This window comes from Pseudocercospora fijiensis (assembly GCF_000340215.1).
Source record: "Pseudocercospora fijiensis CIRAD86 unplaced genomic scaffold MYCFIscaffold_1, whole genome shotgun sequence".
NCBI lineage: Eukaryota > Fungi > Ascomycota > Dothideomycetes > Mycosphaerellales > Mycosphaerellaceae > Pseudocercospora > Pseudocercospora fijiensis.
The window spans coordinates 2714335-2728867 of NW_006921532.1; the positions used below are offsets into that span (position 1 = coordinate 2714335).

The window sequence follows — 14533 nt, forward strand, 5'->3', positions numbered from 1 at the left end:
GAGGCAAGGACTCTGCGCAGCCTTTGGTAGGAGAAGCAGGCGGATCAGATGCAGTGTGTGCAGTTTGGTGCTGCAGCAGGGTTGCTGCCGCTGCCGCTGCCGCTGTGCCGAAAGCAAAAGCATGTGGGGCAGCCGATTCGCGATTGCGATTGCTACTTTTTTCGCCTTTCACATGCGACAAGTTTCTTCTGCCTCTCACAGCCAAGATGATACGGCGGCAGGCACGCCAACGGAGAGACTACCTCTACCGTCGCGCGCTCACTCTCCGCGATGCTGAGGTGGCCGAGAAGAGAGCCAAGCTGAAGGCTTCCTTGGCCTCAGGAAAGCCGCTGGACGCCAACATCGCCAACGACAAGCAGTTGCGACAGGACTACAAGTACGATGAATCGCGAGCCGACCGAACGACTGAAGAAGAGCTGGAGCTGGACGACGAATACAGCTATCTCTCAGGCGTCGTCGATCCACGAGTCCTAGTCACCACTTCTCGCGATCCCAGCAGTAGACTCTCTGCCTTCGCGAAAGAAATCCGTCTTCTCCTCCCAACCTCGATTCGACTCAATCGCGGTAACTTGATCTTGCCCAATTTGACAGCAAGTGCAAAATCGAGCGGCCTTTCAGATATGATTTTGCTTCATGAGCACAGAGGTACACCCACAGCGATGACTGTCTCGCACCTCCCCCATGGACCCACTGCTTCCTTCAGCTTGCACAACGTGGTGCTGAGACACGATATTCCAAACGCGTCACGAGGCACTGTCAGCGAAAGCTACCCCCATCTTATCTTCGAGGGCTTCACGACACAATTAGGAAAGCGTGTGGTCAAGATCCTGCAGCATCTCTTTCCTCCTCGTGATGGCGGCAAAAACCTTGGATCAAGAGTCATCACTTTCAAAAACATCGAGGACAGTATTGAAGTCAGGCATCACGTATTTGTCAAGACTGGATATCAGAGCGTTGAGTTGGCTGAGGTCGGACCGCGCATGACGATGCGACTGTTCGAGATTCGCCAGGGCACATTGGAGAAGAAGGACGGCGATGTTGAATGGCACATGAATCAATACACCAGGACGAGCAAGAAGAAGGACTACCTATGAGCAAGCTCGAGAGTCCAGGATGGTTGTCACATATGTGGCCTACTTCTGAAGCGCAAGAAAGCACAAAATTTCAATCGCGTGTATTGCGCCTTCCTCAGCACGTCGTCTCAAAGACGCTCAGATTCTCGAAGCGCCAGCTTCCCACTGCCAGCGAGACAGCCGCTGCAGCGAGCAAGTATGCATGAGATTTTAGTGAAGCGAATGATGGATGACATGGGGACTCCGTTGGTAGCAGGCAGGCAGTCGAGCGGTGTACCTGGAGGCAGAGGGGAGGAATCCGGAAGAGAAGTGGAAGGTACGAAGATCCGGGACGGGCAGAGTAGGGCAGGAGTCGCAACGCGAAAAGCATCCCTGGCCACAAGAAAGAGATCGAAGCGCTCGAATGTCAGCTTACAGATCAAAAGATGAAAACGAGATTGAAGACATCCAAGCCAAGTCAGCAGTCTCTCTTGAAGCAGCCACATGCCGTCCCTCAATTCGGCAGCGTGGCCAAAGGTAAAGTGAAAATCTCGAAGCCTTGGGGTAAAGCTTGCAGGTCACTTAGCATAGCCTCGCTTGACGTTCCGTCACATTCTATACGTCTGGAATGAATTCCTTCTTGACGTGCAGCAATTCTCGTGCACCGTGGAGACCGTCGCCTGGATTTCTATGAATTCGCCGGCACTGTGAAAGTCTCAGCTACGTATCACCACCACTTGCTTTGCTGGGCAGGCACAGCGGTCCATGTCACGTCAACGATGGTTTGAGGGCAAATACAAGTGCACAAAAGTGCTCCGACCTATTGAGGAACAGAAGGACATGTAACAACGAAAGTGCCATGGGCACACAATAGGCAGAACTTGCTTTTCAGATCTCATTCTCATTCTGTGAGCTCTTTCGCCCCTCTCCCTCTCGGGGCGACGGTAGCAAGGTGGTGAAGTAAGTACATGAATCGCATCAGTCTGGTAAGGAGGCTTTTCTGATCCGCCGGCTCGCCGGCCCCGATCACACATGCGCTCTTTCGCATGATTTCGCTCCATCAGACTTCCCGTATCCTCCCAGCTGATGCGTGATAATAATCGTAATAGTAGTAGTGGTAACAGAACAAAGCAAGCAGGTGTGATGATCAACGCAAGAAACGCCTCGCCATCCCAGTCTATGAGCTCGCTATCGTAGAATCGTCGTTCGTAGTAAAAAGGAAGAAACCAATCCATGGTATATCCAGATAACGCCAGTCAATCAGCTTGCGTCATCTGAGTCAAGCAAGCCGCTTGACGTTCCTCGTCTATCGGGAGTATCGTCGTGGGTATGTGCAGAGCAGTATCAGATCAATATGCACAGAGTCGCTCGAAGTCGCAGAAGCAGTAGGCGATGGGTGTAGAGATTAGTGCATGCGGAAGGGCCGCATTCGAGTAGGAATGGAAGCGCAAGCGGAATTGAAGGCCAAAGCGCACGCTGTATAAGCCGACATGCTTACGACGCGGGGGGCTGCGCTTGAGGCTGCGGCTGGGTCGGAGCCTGTTGCTGAGGCTGGAACTGAGTCTGTGGTGGATTTCCAGTGATGCTCGTGAAGCCATCACGGCTAACTCCTGCCAGCGCATCTGCTGGCAGACCTAACTGTCGCAGAATCTCCGCATTTCCGGATGAGAGTGTTTGCAAGTACATGTTGACTTCGGAAAGACACTCCGATCGCGACAGACCAGACTTGCCCTGAGCGAGGGCCGGTACAAGCACGTTGAGCGTGTTGTAGCCGTTGTTGATGAGCTCACGACGCTTCTTCTCCGACTGAATGTGGTTGAAGCGCTTTTGCTGGTCTGTCAGGTTTTCCTTCTTCTTGGGCAGAAAACCGCGGCGCCGAGCCTCCTCGTCACCCTCGGGAGAGTTGGAGACTTGGCCGATGGGAAGCCCCGGGACAGCTTGAGCACCCATAGTTGATCTACGTCGCTTGTGACCTGTCGAGGTACCAGCATAGTCATCGACATCGTGCTCCTGCTCCTGCTCCTGCTCCTGCTTCACCGCGACCTGGCCTCGCTGCCAGTCTTCCTCTGCTTGACTTCTGCCACGCTTACGGCCGGCGCCATTGCTGTATTGCGCCTGTCCGCTCCATGGCTGACCCGCTGGCGCAGTCGGAGATTGCTGCACGACTGTGAAGTTGCTGCCATTCTGCTGAGCTGACGCAGCAGCCTGAGGTGCACCAGGCACGCCTAGCAGATTGCCCGCCTTATTGTCGTGATTGGAAGCTCCATTAGTGGTTTGAAAATGACCTCCGGCGAAGCTGGTGTCGGTGCCAAAAGCGGCTGACTGGGTTCGAGGTTGATTGTGAGGCTGTGCGAACTGCGCGGCGTGGCCAGGACCTGGCCATCCAGTGAGGTTCTGCGCGTACTGGGGGTTATAGCGCGAGGCCATGTTGGCCTGCATCAGTTGCGAGCCCATGTCGGCATAGCTTGCGCCAGTCGGTGGATGACGGTGCGAGTTGAAGGTGTGCGCATTGTTCCAGTTCTGAGTGTAAGTCATGGTAAGATTTGCAAGATGTCCACTCATGTCAGTAGTCATAGGATTGAGGAAGCTACCCCAAGAGCCAATGGTGCTGAAGTCGCCAGGGTTTGAAAGTGTGAAAGCCGATGGGCCGTTAGTCGATGATGATGATGAATTGTTGCGGATGTTGTGGATGAGAGAGGCAGCATTTATATCTTCGCCCGTCACATTGGCGCTATTGTCGGCGCTCCTATTGTCTGTGTTAGCATGTGCCGAGCTAGCATGTGATGAAAGTTCACACGCGACGAGTGAAGTGAGGCAGACGTTGACGCGGCACTGGCATTGGCATTGGCATTGGCATTGGCATTGGCGCTGGCATCCGTGGCATCCTGTGACGGCATATATCCAAATGGCATAGTGGGCGCTTTTCCAGTGTCCTTGAATTCGTCCGGATGGTCCCAGAAGCTATTGAGCATGTTCTGCTCCGAATTGTCCAGTAGCGGCCGGTCGTGAGGTTGGTCTAGAAATCCAGCGTCGCCGAAAGTGAAGGACTCATCTAAGTGACATCAGTACCTGATCTACGCTGTCAGACCCAAAACATACCTCCCGCGATGGGAAAATGCCTTGCGGAGAGAACTTGTGCCATGTGGAAATTCTGCTGGGACCGTTGCTGCTGTCGCAATTGCAAGTTCTCGTCCATAGCCTGGCACGGGCCCGCCACTTGCAGTTGATATCAACCTCCACTTGTTTATGCTACTGCGCGACACTTCCGATGCGGATATCGCCACTGCCGCCTTACGAGCAGTTTTGCAAGGATGTTCTTGTGACCTTTGAATGGGTTTTGTGGGCGAGAGCGATCATCGTTCGACTAGCAGTGTGCGACAGCGACAGGGTATATCGATAGACACTATATCGCAGCTGGTCGAGAAGTATGCTCCCTCTGAGGAATGTCGTGCCAATCTCGCTCAGTCGTAGGGCGTGTGTAGGTGTGTGCGAGGCTCTGTGTGCGCGGCGGTGCAGGGAGCGGAGAAGCGCAGGCAGGACGACGGTCTGGACTCGGCCGGGGCGTGCACACGGCTGCGTGGAGGTGAAGAAGGTCGTTCGAGTGGAATCCGCTGTTCCTGAGTGCAGCAGAAGCGTGTTGAGCAGGGCAGAATTCGCTGGGGCTTTCACGCGTCCAGCGTGCCGTTGGAGGTGAGAGTTGAGAACTCTCGCGGGCAAGCGAAGCAGCATGTGAAAGGCGGAAGAGCAGCTGATTCCTTGGCAAGAGACACGGATAGGGATCGCTGGCTCAACGGCCGACACCCGAGCCGCAGCAGGTCACCTGCAACATGCATCATCGATCATCGCCCTCCTGACTTCGTACAGGAACAATATATCACAATCGACGACTATATCGCTGCTGAGTGCGAGTATAATGTCAAGATAAGAGACCGAGCACTCCAGGGGGAGCGTTGATGACCAAGCTCCAAAGTGCAGCGCTTCCGTCACGTATTGGCATGTCAGCACACCATTCGCTCCGTTTCACCCGGCTGACTACGAAGCATACCATGAACCGGCACCGGCGCAAGCGGGAGTAAACGACTGGCTATAGATGATTTGTTCCTGGCGTACCACCAGCTATGATGCTTTCATGGAGGAGACATTGGATGAAATAAGGACGAATGAAATTCAAGACTTGGATGCTGATGAAGGTAAGCGTTGCTGGGAAAGCGGAATGAGTGCGTTGCTGTCCGAACGCTACATTCTAGATATATTCGTAAAGCTCAATGCACCCTGCTTGAGGTGTCATTCTTGACTTCTTATGTTATAAAGTTAAGATTAATGATGATTATGTAGAGGAGGAAGGCTAATTATAAAGGTAGAGCCGTCGCTCTATTAGTTAGCTAACCCCTAGACTGTTACTTCCTTATTCTATAATAGTTTACCCTAAATAAAAGAAAAGGCACGCCCTCGTACTGTTACTCTAACTCTCTTATTACCTAGATACTAATTATCTAGTAGGCTGTCTACTACTTAGGCTAGTCTCGTTGCCTAGATACTAGTTATCTAGTAGGCCGTCTACTACTTAGGTATAATTCTATTCTTATTTCTACTCGTATCTACTTAAAGGTATACTAGTGCCTTAGCCTTCCTTTCTACGAATTCCGCTCGCTTCTTATTAGCCTTAGCTTCTATAGCTGCCTCCTCGCGTTCTAACTAGGCCTAGACTTACGCTCGTCGCGTTTCTTTCTTAGCTACTATCTATTAGTTAGTATATCGCTCTACGGACGGGTTAGTTATATCGGTCTATACTCCCGTATAGCGGTAGAGTACCTAGTTGCTTTTAAATTCGGCGCTAAGGTCGTCCGTTAGCTAGATAGCCTTAGTCGTTACTAACTTACTACTAATAAGCCTTCCTTTCTAGACTTTTGTTTAGGCGGGTTTAGGTTATTATTATCCCTATTATTAGTAGCCTTCCTAGTCGCGCGGCGGTTATCTCTATTTTCGAGTGCCTCGAAGTTAGCTAATAATACTCTAGAGTCTATAGGGTCTGCGGAGTATTCGTCGTTAGTAACTATTTGTCTTACTCTATACTATCGCCTAATAAACGCAACTTATACGGCCTTAGGGTCGTAACGTACTATAAACTATTGCTAGATAAGTTTCTATAATAGCTAGTTATACTTAGACTATAGCTTCTTTATTAAGTTCTTAACCTTCTTAGGTACTCGCTTAGTGCCGTCGTCGGCTATGTTTCTTTATATAACTAGGTCGATATTAAGTGTCTCGTTCGGCGCTAGATAGAGTATATTAACCTCGATATCTCGTATTATGTCTCTCCGCTCTCTAAGTATCTTATTACGCCTATTCTTTTTCTTAGGCGATAGTTTAGCTAGCTCTGCCCTCGAAGTCCGATCCTTAGTAGGCTAAGCTATTAGGGCTCTAGCTAGGGCTCTCTTCTTGTTTAACGACGTCGTCTCTATTATAGGCGATTCCTTTAGAGTAATAGGTATCGCCTTCTTAGCCTTCTTTGTTAGCCGAGGAGTTAGAGTTACCTTGTCTTTATTAATAAGTCGGCCCTTACTTTTATTCTTTCTCTTCTTAGTACTAGATTTCGATAGCGTCTCCTCGTTAGTATTAAATAGCGTAAACGATAGATAGGCGTTAACTAGCGTAAACGATAGAACCGGTACCTTATTCTATAAGATAGGTTCTAGGTTAGAGACTATCTCGTTGTTTTCCTTGTTCTCGTTATCTAGGATAGGCTCGTTAGCCGGCTCGTTATCTAGGACAGGCTCTATTAATACTGCTACTATACTTCGGAATCTAGTAACTAGGTCTCTCGTGTCGCTGTCGTCGTTAGGCTCGTTAAAATAGTCGGTAATGTCGCTATCGTTGTTTTCGCTATATCGATAGGCGTCGAAGCTTATATCCGAAAGATTGTCGAAGGCATAGTCGCTAGCGTTACCGAAGTTAGCGTTAGCGACGTTGCCTAAGGCAGTATCGTTAGTAGCGGCTGTTTCGCTATTAGCCTCGGCGGTATACGTAAGGAGGTCGTTAGATAGAGCTATATCGCGTATATTAGACGTATTACGCGGTAGCGGTAGCGTTTCCTATTTCCTATCGTATTCTATTGCTTTACGCTACTAGAAACAGTATCGAATATCGTAAGCAAGCTCTCGCATTAGCGATAGCAATGTGTTCGCGAAAGTTATTATTATAGTAAAGTTACTATAGCGAAGTTATTATTAAAATAAAGTAAACTTAGTATACGCGCGCGCCTAGTATACGCGCTCCTATCTATTACAGAAGTAAAGTAAACTACGTAGAAGCTACGCGACCTGTTGTTAGAGGAAATGCATATGCGGTAAGTCTGTTATATAATACTCCGTTGCTATTCTATTAGTAGCGACGATCGTAGGCCTTTACTATCGTTAGTAGAATGCCTTCCGCTCGTACCTATTCGTCCGCTCTAGCTCCTACGTTCTTCTATCTAACTAGATATTCTACTACCTCTTTCCTATACTAACTAACTCGTCGGACTCGTCGGTCTCTTAGCGCTTCTATTTCCAGTAGAGCGTCTCTCTATTCGATATGTATCCTTAAGGGTTGCCTCGTTGCTCGCTTATATAAGTCTTTAGTATTAGGATAAGGCTCGAGTTCCGTAATAGAGACTACTAGGTATATCTTCTACGTTTTTGGCAGGTTAATCTAGTAGGCTAGTCTAGTACTTATAACCTTCGTTACCTTATATAGTTCGATCCTTAGAGGCGTAAGCTTTCGGTTGCTAACTCCTAGGATAGCGTAATTCTTAAGCCGTAAATAGACTATATCGCCTACTACTAGCTTCTAGGTAATATACTAAGAGTCGTACCGTTGCTTTATAGCGGCCTATATATAGGCGATGTTGTTCTCTACCTTAGCTCGGTAGATATCCTATTCCTTTGCTAAATCTGTCTCGCCTATCGTTACTATTTAAGCTAGTTCCCTAGGGTTAAAACCTATTAATACCTAGTTCGGTAACATACTAGTTAAGGCGTTAACTAAATTGTTAAGGACTAGCTATATATACGGCGTTGCGTATTCTAATTCTAGATCTCTATTAGGATATTAGGCAAGGAAGTATCGTAGGGCAATCTCGATAGTCTAGTTCGTTCTCTTAGACTAGCTATTAGCCTATAGGTAATAGGCAGTCGTTATTAGAAGCTTAACGTTTATCCGCTTAAAAATAGCCTTCTATATCTCGGACGTAAACTTCGGGTCTCTATCGGAGATAATTACAGTCGGCAGGCCCTAATTGTATCGGAATAGCTCGTCGAGCAAGCGGTTAGCCTAAGCCTCCGCTAAGTACGTATCGTTGCTAGTAATTAGGAGTACCTGTTTCGTATACTTATCTATTGCTATAAGTATAGCGTTAGCTTCCTAAGCGGAAAGGGATACTATAAAGTTAATCGTAATCGTATAGAAGGGTACTAGTAGGGATAGTATAGGATTTAAGGACCTATACGGCTTATATCGCTTAGTCTGCAACTCTAAGCAGTCCTAATAGTAACTTAGATACTTTTTTAGTCTCTTAGCTAGTTTCCGGATATAGTACTAGTTATTTATACGGGCATAGGCACGATAAAAGCCGATATAGTATTAGTTATCGTATATACTACTAAAAATGTTACCCTCTAATGCCTTTAGGATACACAATCGTCGGTCGCCTAAATAGAGCTTATCGAGCTATACTAGGCCTTCGTCGTCGACTAAGAAGCTAGTAGAGCCTAGTTCCGCGTTCTATACTATTACTTTAATATTGCTCTAGTATTTATCTTCTTCGTATGCTTCGATAAGCTATTGCTTAAATGCGTCGTCTATTTCTAGCATTATTACTCTGCAAACTAGTTCGTCGAATACGTCGCCCTCTAGAAGATAATCGTCTGTCGTTTCTAGGCGCAATAAGGCGTCTAGTACGATATGTTCTTGCTCTAGCTTATAGACTACCTTTAGTAGGAAAAGGGAAAGATATTGCGACGATCTTATTAGTCGGTTATTAAGCTTATTAACTAATAACGAAGTTAAGGTAGTCTAGCTTACAATCCCTAGCGTTACTATATAATCCGTAAGTACTGTTACTACTAACTCGCATACCTCGACTATCTATCGTATGCGTTTAATTGTCTATACTAGGCAGGCGACCTCTAATTCGGTTAGCTAGTACCGTCGCTTTGTACTAGAAAGAGTCTTTAATAAAAACAAAATTAGTTGCGTCTTTGTCCTACTAGGATTTTTAGTAATAGCGTCGCCCTCGACGTAGGCTACTATTACGCTAAAGCCTCGTTTCTTAGACGCGTTAATATAGATATATAGCAGCCGGTGTCTCGCGAAATAATATAGTATCGTTAGCTTAGTAAAGGCCTCTTATAGGGCTTAAAACGCAGCTAGTCGTTCCTCCGTTTCCTCGATTAGTATCGTTACTATATAATGTCGACGTATCTAGCTAGTAGTAGGTACGCCCTTTAGTCTCTTAGTCTTTATCTTCTAGAGCGGTTCCGCTAGCTAAGCGTAGTACTCGATATACGTTCTTAGCTATCTAGTTAGTCTAAGATAGTGCTCTAGGTCCTTTAGCGTTCGTAGGAACTTAAGCTTAGTAATAGCCGCTAATTTGTCGGCTAGTATCGCTATACCTAAGGCGTCGACTCGTTGCCCTAATAGCTAGATCGATAGGTATCCGATAAAAGCCTTCTTAGGTACTATAGTTAGCTAGTATCGGTTTAAGGCATCGAATACCTTATCGAGATAGTATAGATATTCCTCTAGCGTCTTACTATAGATAACGATGTTGTTAATAAAAGCCTTAGCGAATCCGTTAAGTTCTTCCGTTCGTAGGATCCTATCGATCTATCGCTATATATAGGGCGGCGCGTTCTTATAGCCTATTACGGCGACATTGTATATTTCCTAGCCTCTATAGGAGACTACTAAGAGCTTATATCGGTCTTCCGCTTTTACTAACTATTAGTAGAAGAACGACTTTATATCGATCGTCGAAATAAATTTAGCGCCTTAGATAGTAGCTAAAACGTCGCCCTATAGTAGTATCGGGTAGGCGTCTGTTATCGTAATATAGTTAAGTCTACGGATATCGACAACCGCTCTACCTTTACGGCCGTTCTTTAATTCCTTCTAGACTACGAACGTAGGGAACCTAAAGAGTATTAGTTCCTTCGTCTAAGACATCTGTTCTTAGTCGTATAGCTTATCGTAAACGCCGTTAATAATCTCTCGTTCCTTTAGGCCTATAGGGTATACCTTATACGCTAATTTAGCGCTAGTAGCCTTCTAGTCGCTAACTAAAGGAATAGTTATCTAGTCCTTTTTAGGAACCTTCGCAAAACGGCCGTTATCGATAAATAGTTACTTATATTTCTCTAGTAAGGCGTTGTATTTAGCCCTCGTTTCGTCGTCGCTATATAGTATAGCGCCTATTAGGCCTAGCTTTTCCTTTGCTCCCGGTTACGCTAGCAGTAGCGACTCGTTGTCTTCTTCTCACTCGGTAGTTACTATAAAACATAGTAACACTCGGGCTCGTCCCTTCTAAGCGATATTTATCGCTACTACGGTACTATTTAGGAAATGCATTTGTCTATTAGCGAAAGACAGTACTAACTTTTCCTTTTCTATTAGACGCGTTCCTAATAGTACTCTAGCTAGCAGCCTATTAATTAAATATACTCTTATTAATATTGTAACTCTGTTATTAAAAACTATATTAATAGGCATCTTGTTAGACAGGCTCGTAATCTTGTTGCCTACTCCTCGGATCCGTCGCGGGCGCGTTGCCTTTAAAGAAACTCTATTAGAATACCGCTACTAGGCTAATATTTAATCTATAAGAGTAATTAGGTTACTACTATCTAGGTATATTTCTATTGCTATATTGTTTATCTAAGCTAATACAGTTGCGTATCTAGCAGTTGTGCCCGTTTACTTATTAGATCTAGTAGCCGCTAGGATTTTTGTTTCTATCCTTTGCGGTATTTAGTCTGCAAATGCGAATAGAGCTAGTTAGACGTCTTAAACTCCTAATAGTATACTATGTAAGTATATTTGTTATATACTAGACTTAGATGTCCTACGTTAAGAATATCTACTATATTAGCGTCTATATTAGTATCGTCGTCGCCTCTTTTATTAAATAAGTACTTATTAGAGTCGACGTAGTTAGCATCCTATTCCTCGCCCTCTAATTCTAGCTCGTCGTCTACCTAGTAAGAGTCTTGCTTCTTACGCTAAGCGAAGGGCTTTATAGGCTACTTAGCCTTATCGAAAGTCTTCTTAGCGCCCCTTAATTATAACTTGTCGCTTACTAATTCTTAACAGTCTTAAGGCTTCCGAAAGCGTTAGTCGCTTCGACCTTAGTCGCGGCAAGGCAGCGGCTACTATAAGGCACGTACGTTGTTAGTCTAAGGCTTCCTAGAGCCTTTCTATCGGTCTGTCTACTAACGGCTTAATCGGAAGTTCCGGTCTCGATTACGCTATAGTTACTTACCTACTAAGTAGGTAGGGAAAGGTTTCGATAAAGAACTAGTAATAGTAGTTGCTATATTACGTCGGTTTAGTCGTCGTACTAGTTTAGCCTACGCCGGTTGCTCCTTCTTAAGCCTCTATCTAAATAATATAATAGTATCCTCTTCTCTCGGTAGCTAAATGCTACGCTGTAGCTCTATATCGATGCTATTCTATATATACGTTAGCTACTAGCTCTTATTAACTAGGCCGGCGTTGTATATATAGCGTATTACCTCGCTAAGGTAGGCATCTATACTACGTCGGTTACCTACGTCGGACAACGTATATTTAAGCCGCGTTAGCTCGCTAAGGGACTTAGATAGTAGCGCTTAGAAATTCTCTCGTAGCGTTATAAACTAAAGGTCTAGATCTAGTACGTAATAAAGGCCTTACTTCGCTAGGTTATTAAGCGTGTTAGTATACTAGGTTAAGGCTGTTCCTCGTAGCACCGCGGGGATTCTAGACTTAACTCGTTCGTTACTACGATACGCGGCTATATCCTTAAGTCGCTCGATAAAGATATTAACGTCTTAGAAGAAGGTATTAGATCCTATAATACTCGGGTCGTCGTCTCCCTTTAGTAGGTCTAGCTAGAAGAAGCTAATTTCCTAGTCCTATATTCGGTCTAGGTTGCTAGCCTTATTAAAGACAGGCGTACCGTTGCCTATAGCAGGCGTCTAGCCTACTAGTGCCTAGGCTACTACCGCCTAAATAGCAGCTATTATTTCCGCCGAGATACCGTCTCCTTATTCCGCTATAGTAGGAGGCTAGACGCTCGTTACCTATATAGTTACTATTATAAGTCGAGCCGTCGACATAGTCGAAGGTCGTATACTAGTAGCAGAGGTCGCTATTATTATTATTATATTAGGCGATTGCCGTAGAAGCGACTTAGAAGCAGTTGCTCTTAGCTTAGAAAGTAACTTCCCTTTCGTAGGTAAGTGCCTTCCGAACCTACTCGTAGTAGTAGTCGTAGATAGGGAATTTAGCTTATATCTTCTTTTATAGAACTATAGGAAAGAGTTCTATATAGGCTATTAGTATACCGGTAAGTCGAGCTACTTAGGGGGATAGGTCTCTATCGCCTAAAAGTCCTATAGAAAGCGTCCTAGATAAGACCTAACCTCCGCGTTAGTAATCCGGTTAGTTCGCGTATATATAGCGAAAGCGCGGTCGTCGTCTATAGAGTTTATATAGATATACGTTGCCCTATATATATAGTCGTAATAAAGTAGTAAGGGGAAGTAGTTAGGCTCTTAGTCGGATTAGCCCGATCTAGTTGCCTCGTCCTAGTAGCGTCTCGAATAACTCCTAGTAGTACGAGGGTTTAGTACGAGCGAAGCTACTAATTGTTATAAAGTTGAGATTAATAATAATTATATAGAGGAGGAAGGCTAATTATAAAGGTAGAGCCGTCGCTCCATTAGTTAGCTAACCCCTGGACCGTTACTTCCTTGTTCCGTAACATCTTATAGATAAATGTTCTTCTCGTGCGCCTGTCGATCCAGATGTGCACCTCCAATGATATGCAGTCGCTTGAGTCAATACAATCCATGTCTCGCGAGACAGGAACGGTGACTTATGGACAGCGATCTCCGAGAATCTCTTGGTTTACTTGCCAGGGCGAGATCGATACAAGTACTAGGCAAAGCGCAAAGCCGAAACGTAGAACGTTGCAAGATGATTTGGTCTGACTTCGTTTTGTCGGCGCTTTTCGAGTTCTCGTTTATCGTTTGGGACTCGCGACGAGCACACATGACACTTTCGTACGATCCTGTCGTTTGCAGTAGATTGATGCGATACGCAGTCGCCTGCCAAATGATCCCTGGCAGGTCACGTTACAGCGATTGATCGAGCGTCGTTGTCGTTGCGTGTCGCTGACCATTACACCTGGAGTGATTCGCTGAAAGTGATTCTTGCCTGACAGGTCGTTGCTTGCCCTCTGAACTCAATTCCAACCTATATAGTACTTAGCCTCATGATGATCCACGTGGCGGGCTAGTCAATGCATCAGATGTTCAATAAAACTTACCTTGCTCAAGCCAGGTTCGCATATGGCGGAGCTATAGTTGTTCTAGGCGTGTTAGCGTTCCGCAAGGCTTTCTGCGTAGTGTTTCGTCCTTGGTTGACGATGATCCAGTCGCACATTGTCAAGAAAGACGGTTTGATCCATACACACTCATTCGATGGCAGCAATGCGACCGCTTTGAAGGTGACTCCGTTCTCAGCATTGAGCCGCGTCCACGTCATCAAGCAGCTTGCAGGACCAGCGTGCTATACCTATTCCGATAAATCCATGCAAGCAATCCAAGCAATCCAAGCGCCGACCAGATAGCGCAATCCCTCGAAACCGGTGAGCATTTCAGCGAATAAGGAGGACAATTGTTGTTCGGCTCTCGCTTTAACCTTCTTCTCTGAACAGAATCCGTCGCATATTTCGACTTTCACATGCTGTAGCACCTTTCGATAACACCGAACCTTGACCCTGGAAACAATAACGTAGTCGAGCGCTCAGTACCGGCAATGATACTACACCAGAGCAGATCCACTTGTACGATAGGCATCGTTTACTGAGAGGATCGGCATGGCTTTGAAGGCTATCGCGTTCCCCGATCATGGAAGTCTGGCAGCAACAGACAGGAACGGACCTGGTTTTGGCAAGGTTGGCCTGAATGCTCGTGGATGCGTAGGAGCAGCATACGGCTAAGGCGGCAGAGATTGATCAACCAGAAAGTCGAGCACGCGGATGCCCGCATAGATCTTGCATGGTCAATCACTGTCGTGAACCGATACCAGTCGTCGGAGAAGGTGTCCTGCTGTATCCGCGTGATGTGGTTAGCGATACCTGCATCCCAGGAAAGCACGCCATCTCAGGGTAGGTCGGCGTTCGTAGCGCGTCGTGAGGTTCTGCTCGGGCGAACCAGGAGTCTCTCAAGCAGCCCGGT

At 46.3% G+C, this 14533-nt stretch overlaps 4 protein-coding genes across 4 annotated transcripts; 2 read left to right on the forward strand and 2 right to left on the reverse strand.

Moving 5' to 3' along the window:
* Positions 1-206: 206 nt before the first annotated feature.
* Positions 207-1094, forward strand: MYCFIDRAFT_62535 (uncharacterized protein; the record flags this gene model as incomplete). Its single annotated transcript, XM_007922051.1, has 1 exon — positions 207-1094. One exon carries the CDS (start codon positions 207-209, stop codon positions 1092-1094), a length of 888 nt encoding a protein of 295 aa, XP_007920242.1.
* Positions 1095-1924: 830 nt separating this feature from the next.
* MYCFIDRAFT_205783 (uncharacterized protein) lies at positions 1925-3805 on the reverse strand. Its single transcript, XM_007922884.1, has one exon. The coding sequence runs from the start codon at positions 3624-3626 to the stop codon at positions 2547-2549; it is 1080 nt and encodes a 359-aa protein (XP_007921075.1). The 5' UTR covers positions 3627-3805; the 3' UTR covers positions 1925-2546.
* Positions 3806-12990: 9185 nt separating this feature from the next.
* MYCFIDRAFT_205786 (uncharacterized protein) lies at positions 12991-14029 on the reverse strand. Its single transcript, XM_007922885.1, has 2 exons — positions 13621-14029; positions 12991-13547 (listed from the first exon to the last, which is right to left on the reverse strand). The coding sequence occupies exon 2, from the start codon at positions 13343-13345 to the stop codon at positions 13130-13132; it is 216 nt and encodes a 71-aa protein (XP_007921076.1). The 5' UTR covers positions 13346-13547; positions 13621-14029; the 3' UTR covers positions 12991-13129.
* MYCFIDRAFT_205785 (uncharacterized protein) lies at positions 13720-13961 on the forward strand (the record flags this gene model as incomplete). Its single annotated transcript, XM_007922886.1, has 2 exons — positions 13720-13859; positions 13901-13961. 2 exons carry the CDS (start codon positions 13720-13722, stop codon positions 13959-13961), a joined length of 201 nt encoding a protein of 66 aa, XP_007921077.1.
* Positions 14030-14533: the final 504 nt, after the last annotated feature.

Bases quoted from the DNA above. Each gene is read 5' to 3' on its own strand.
- MYCFIDRAFT_205786 (XM_007922885.1), bottom strand. From the start codon at position 13,345: ATGTGTGCTCGTCGCGAGTCCCAAACGATAAACGAGAACTCGAAAAGC.
- MYCFIDRAFT_205783 (XM_007922884.1), bottom strand. From the start codon at position 3,626: ATGACTACTGACATGAGTGGACATCTTGCAAATCTTACCATGACTTAC.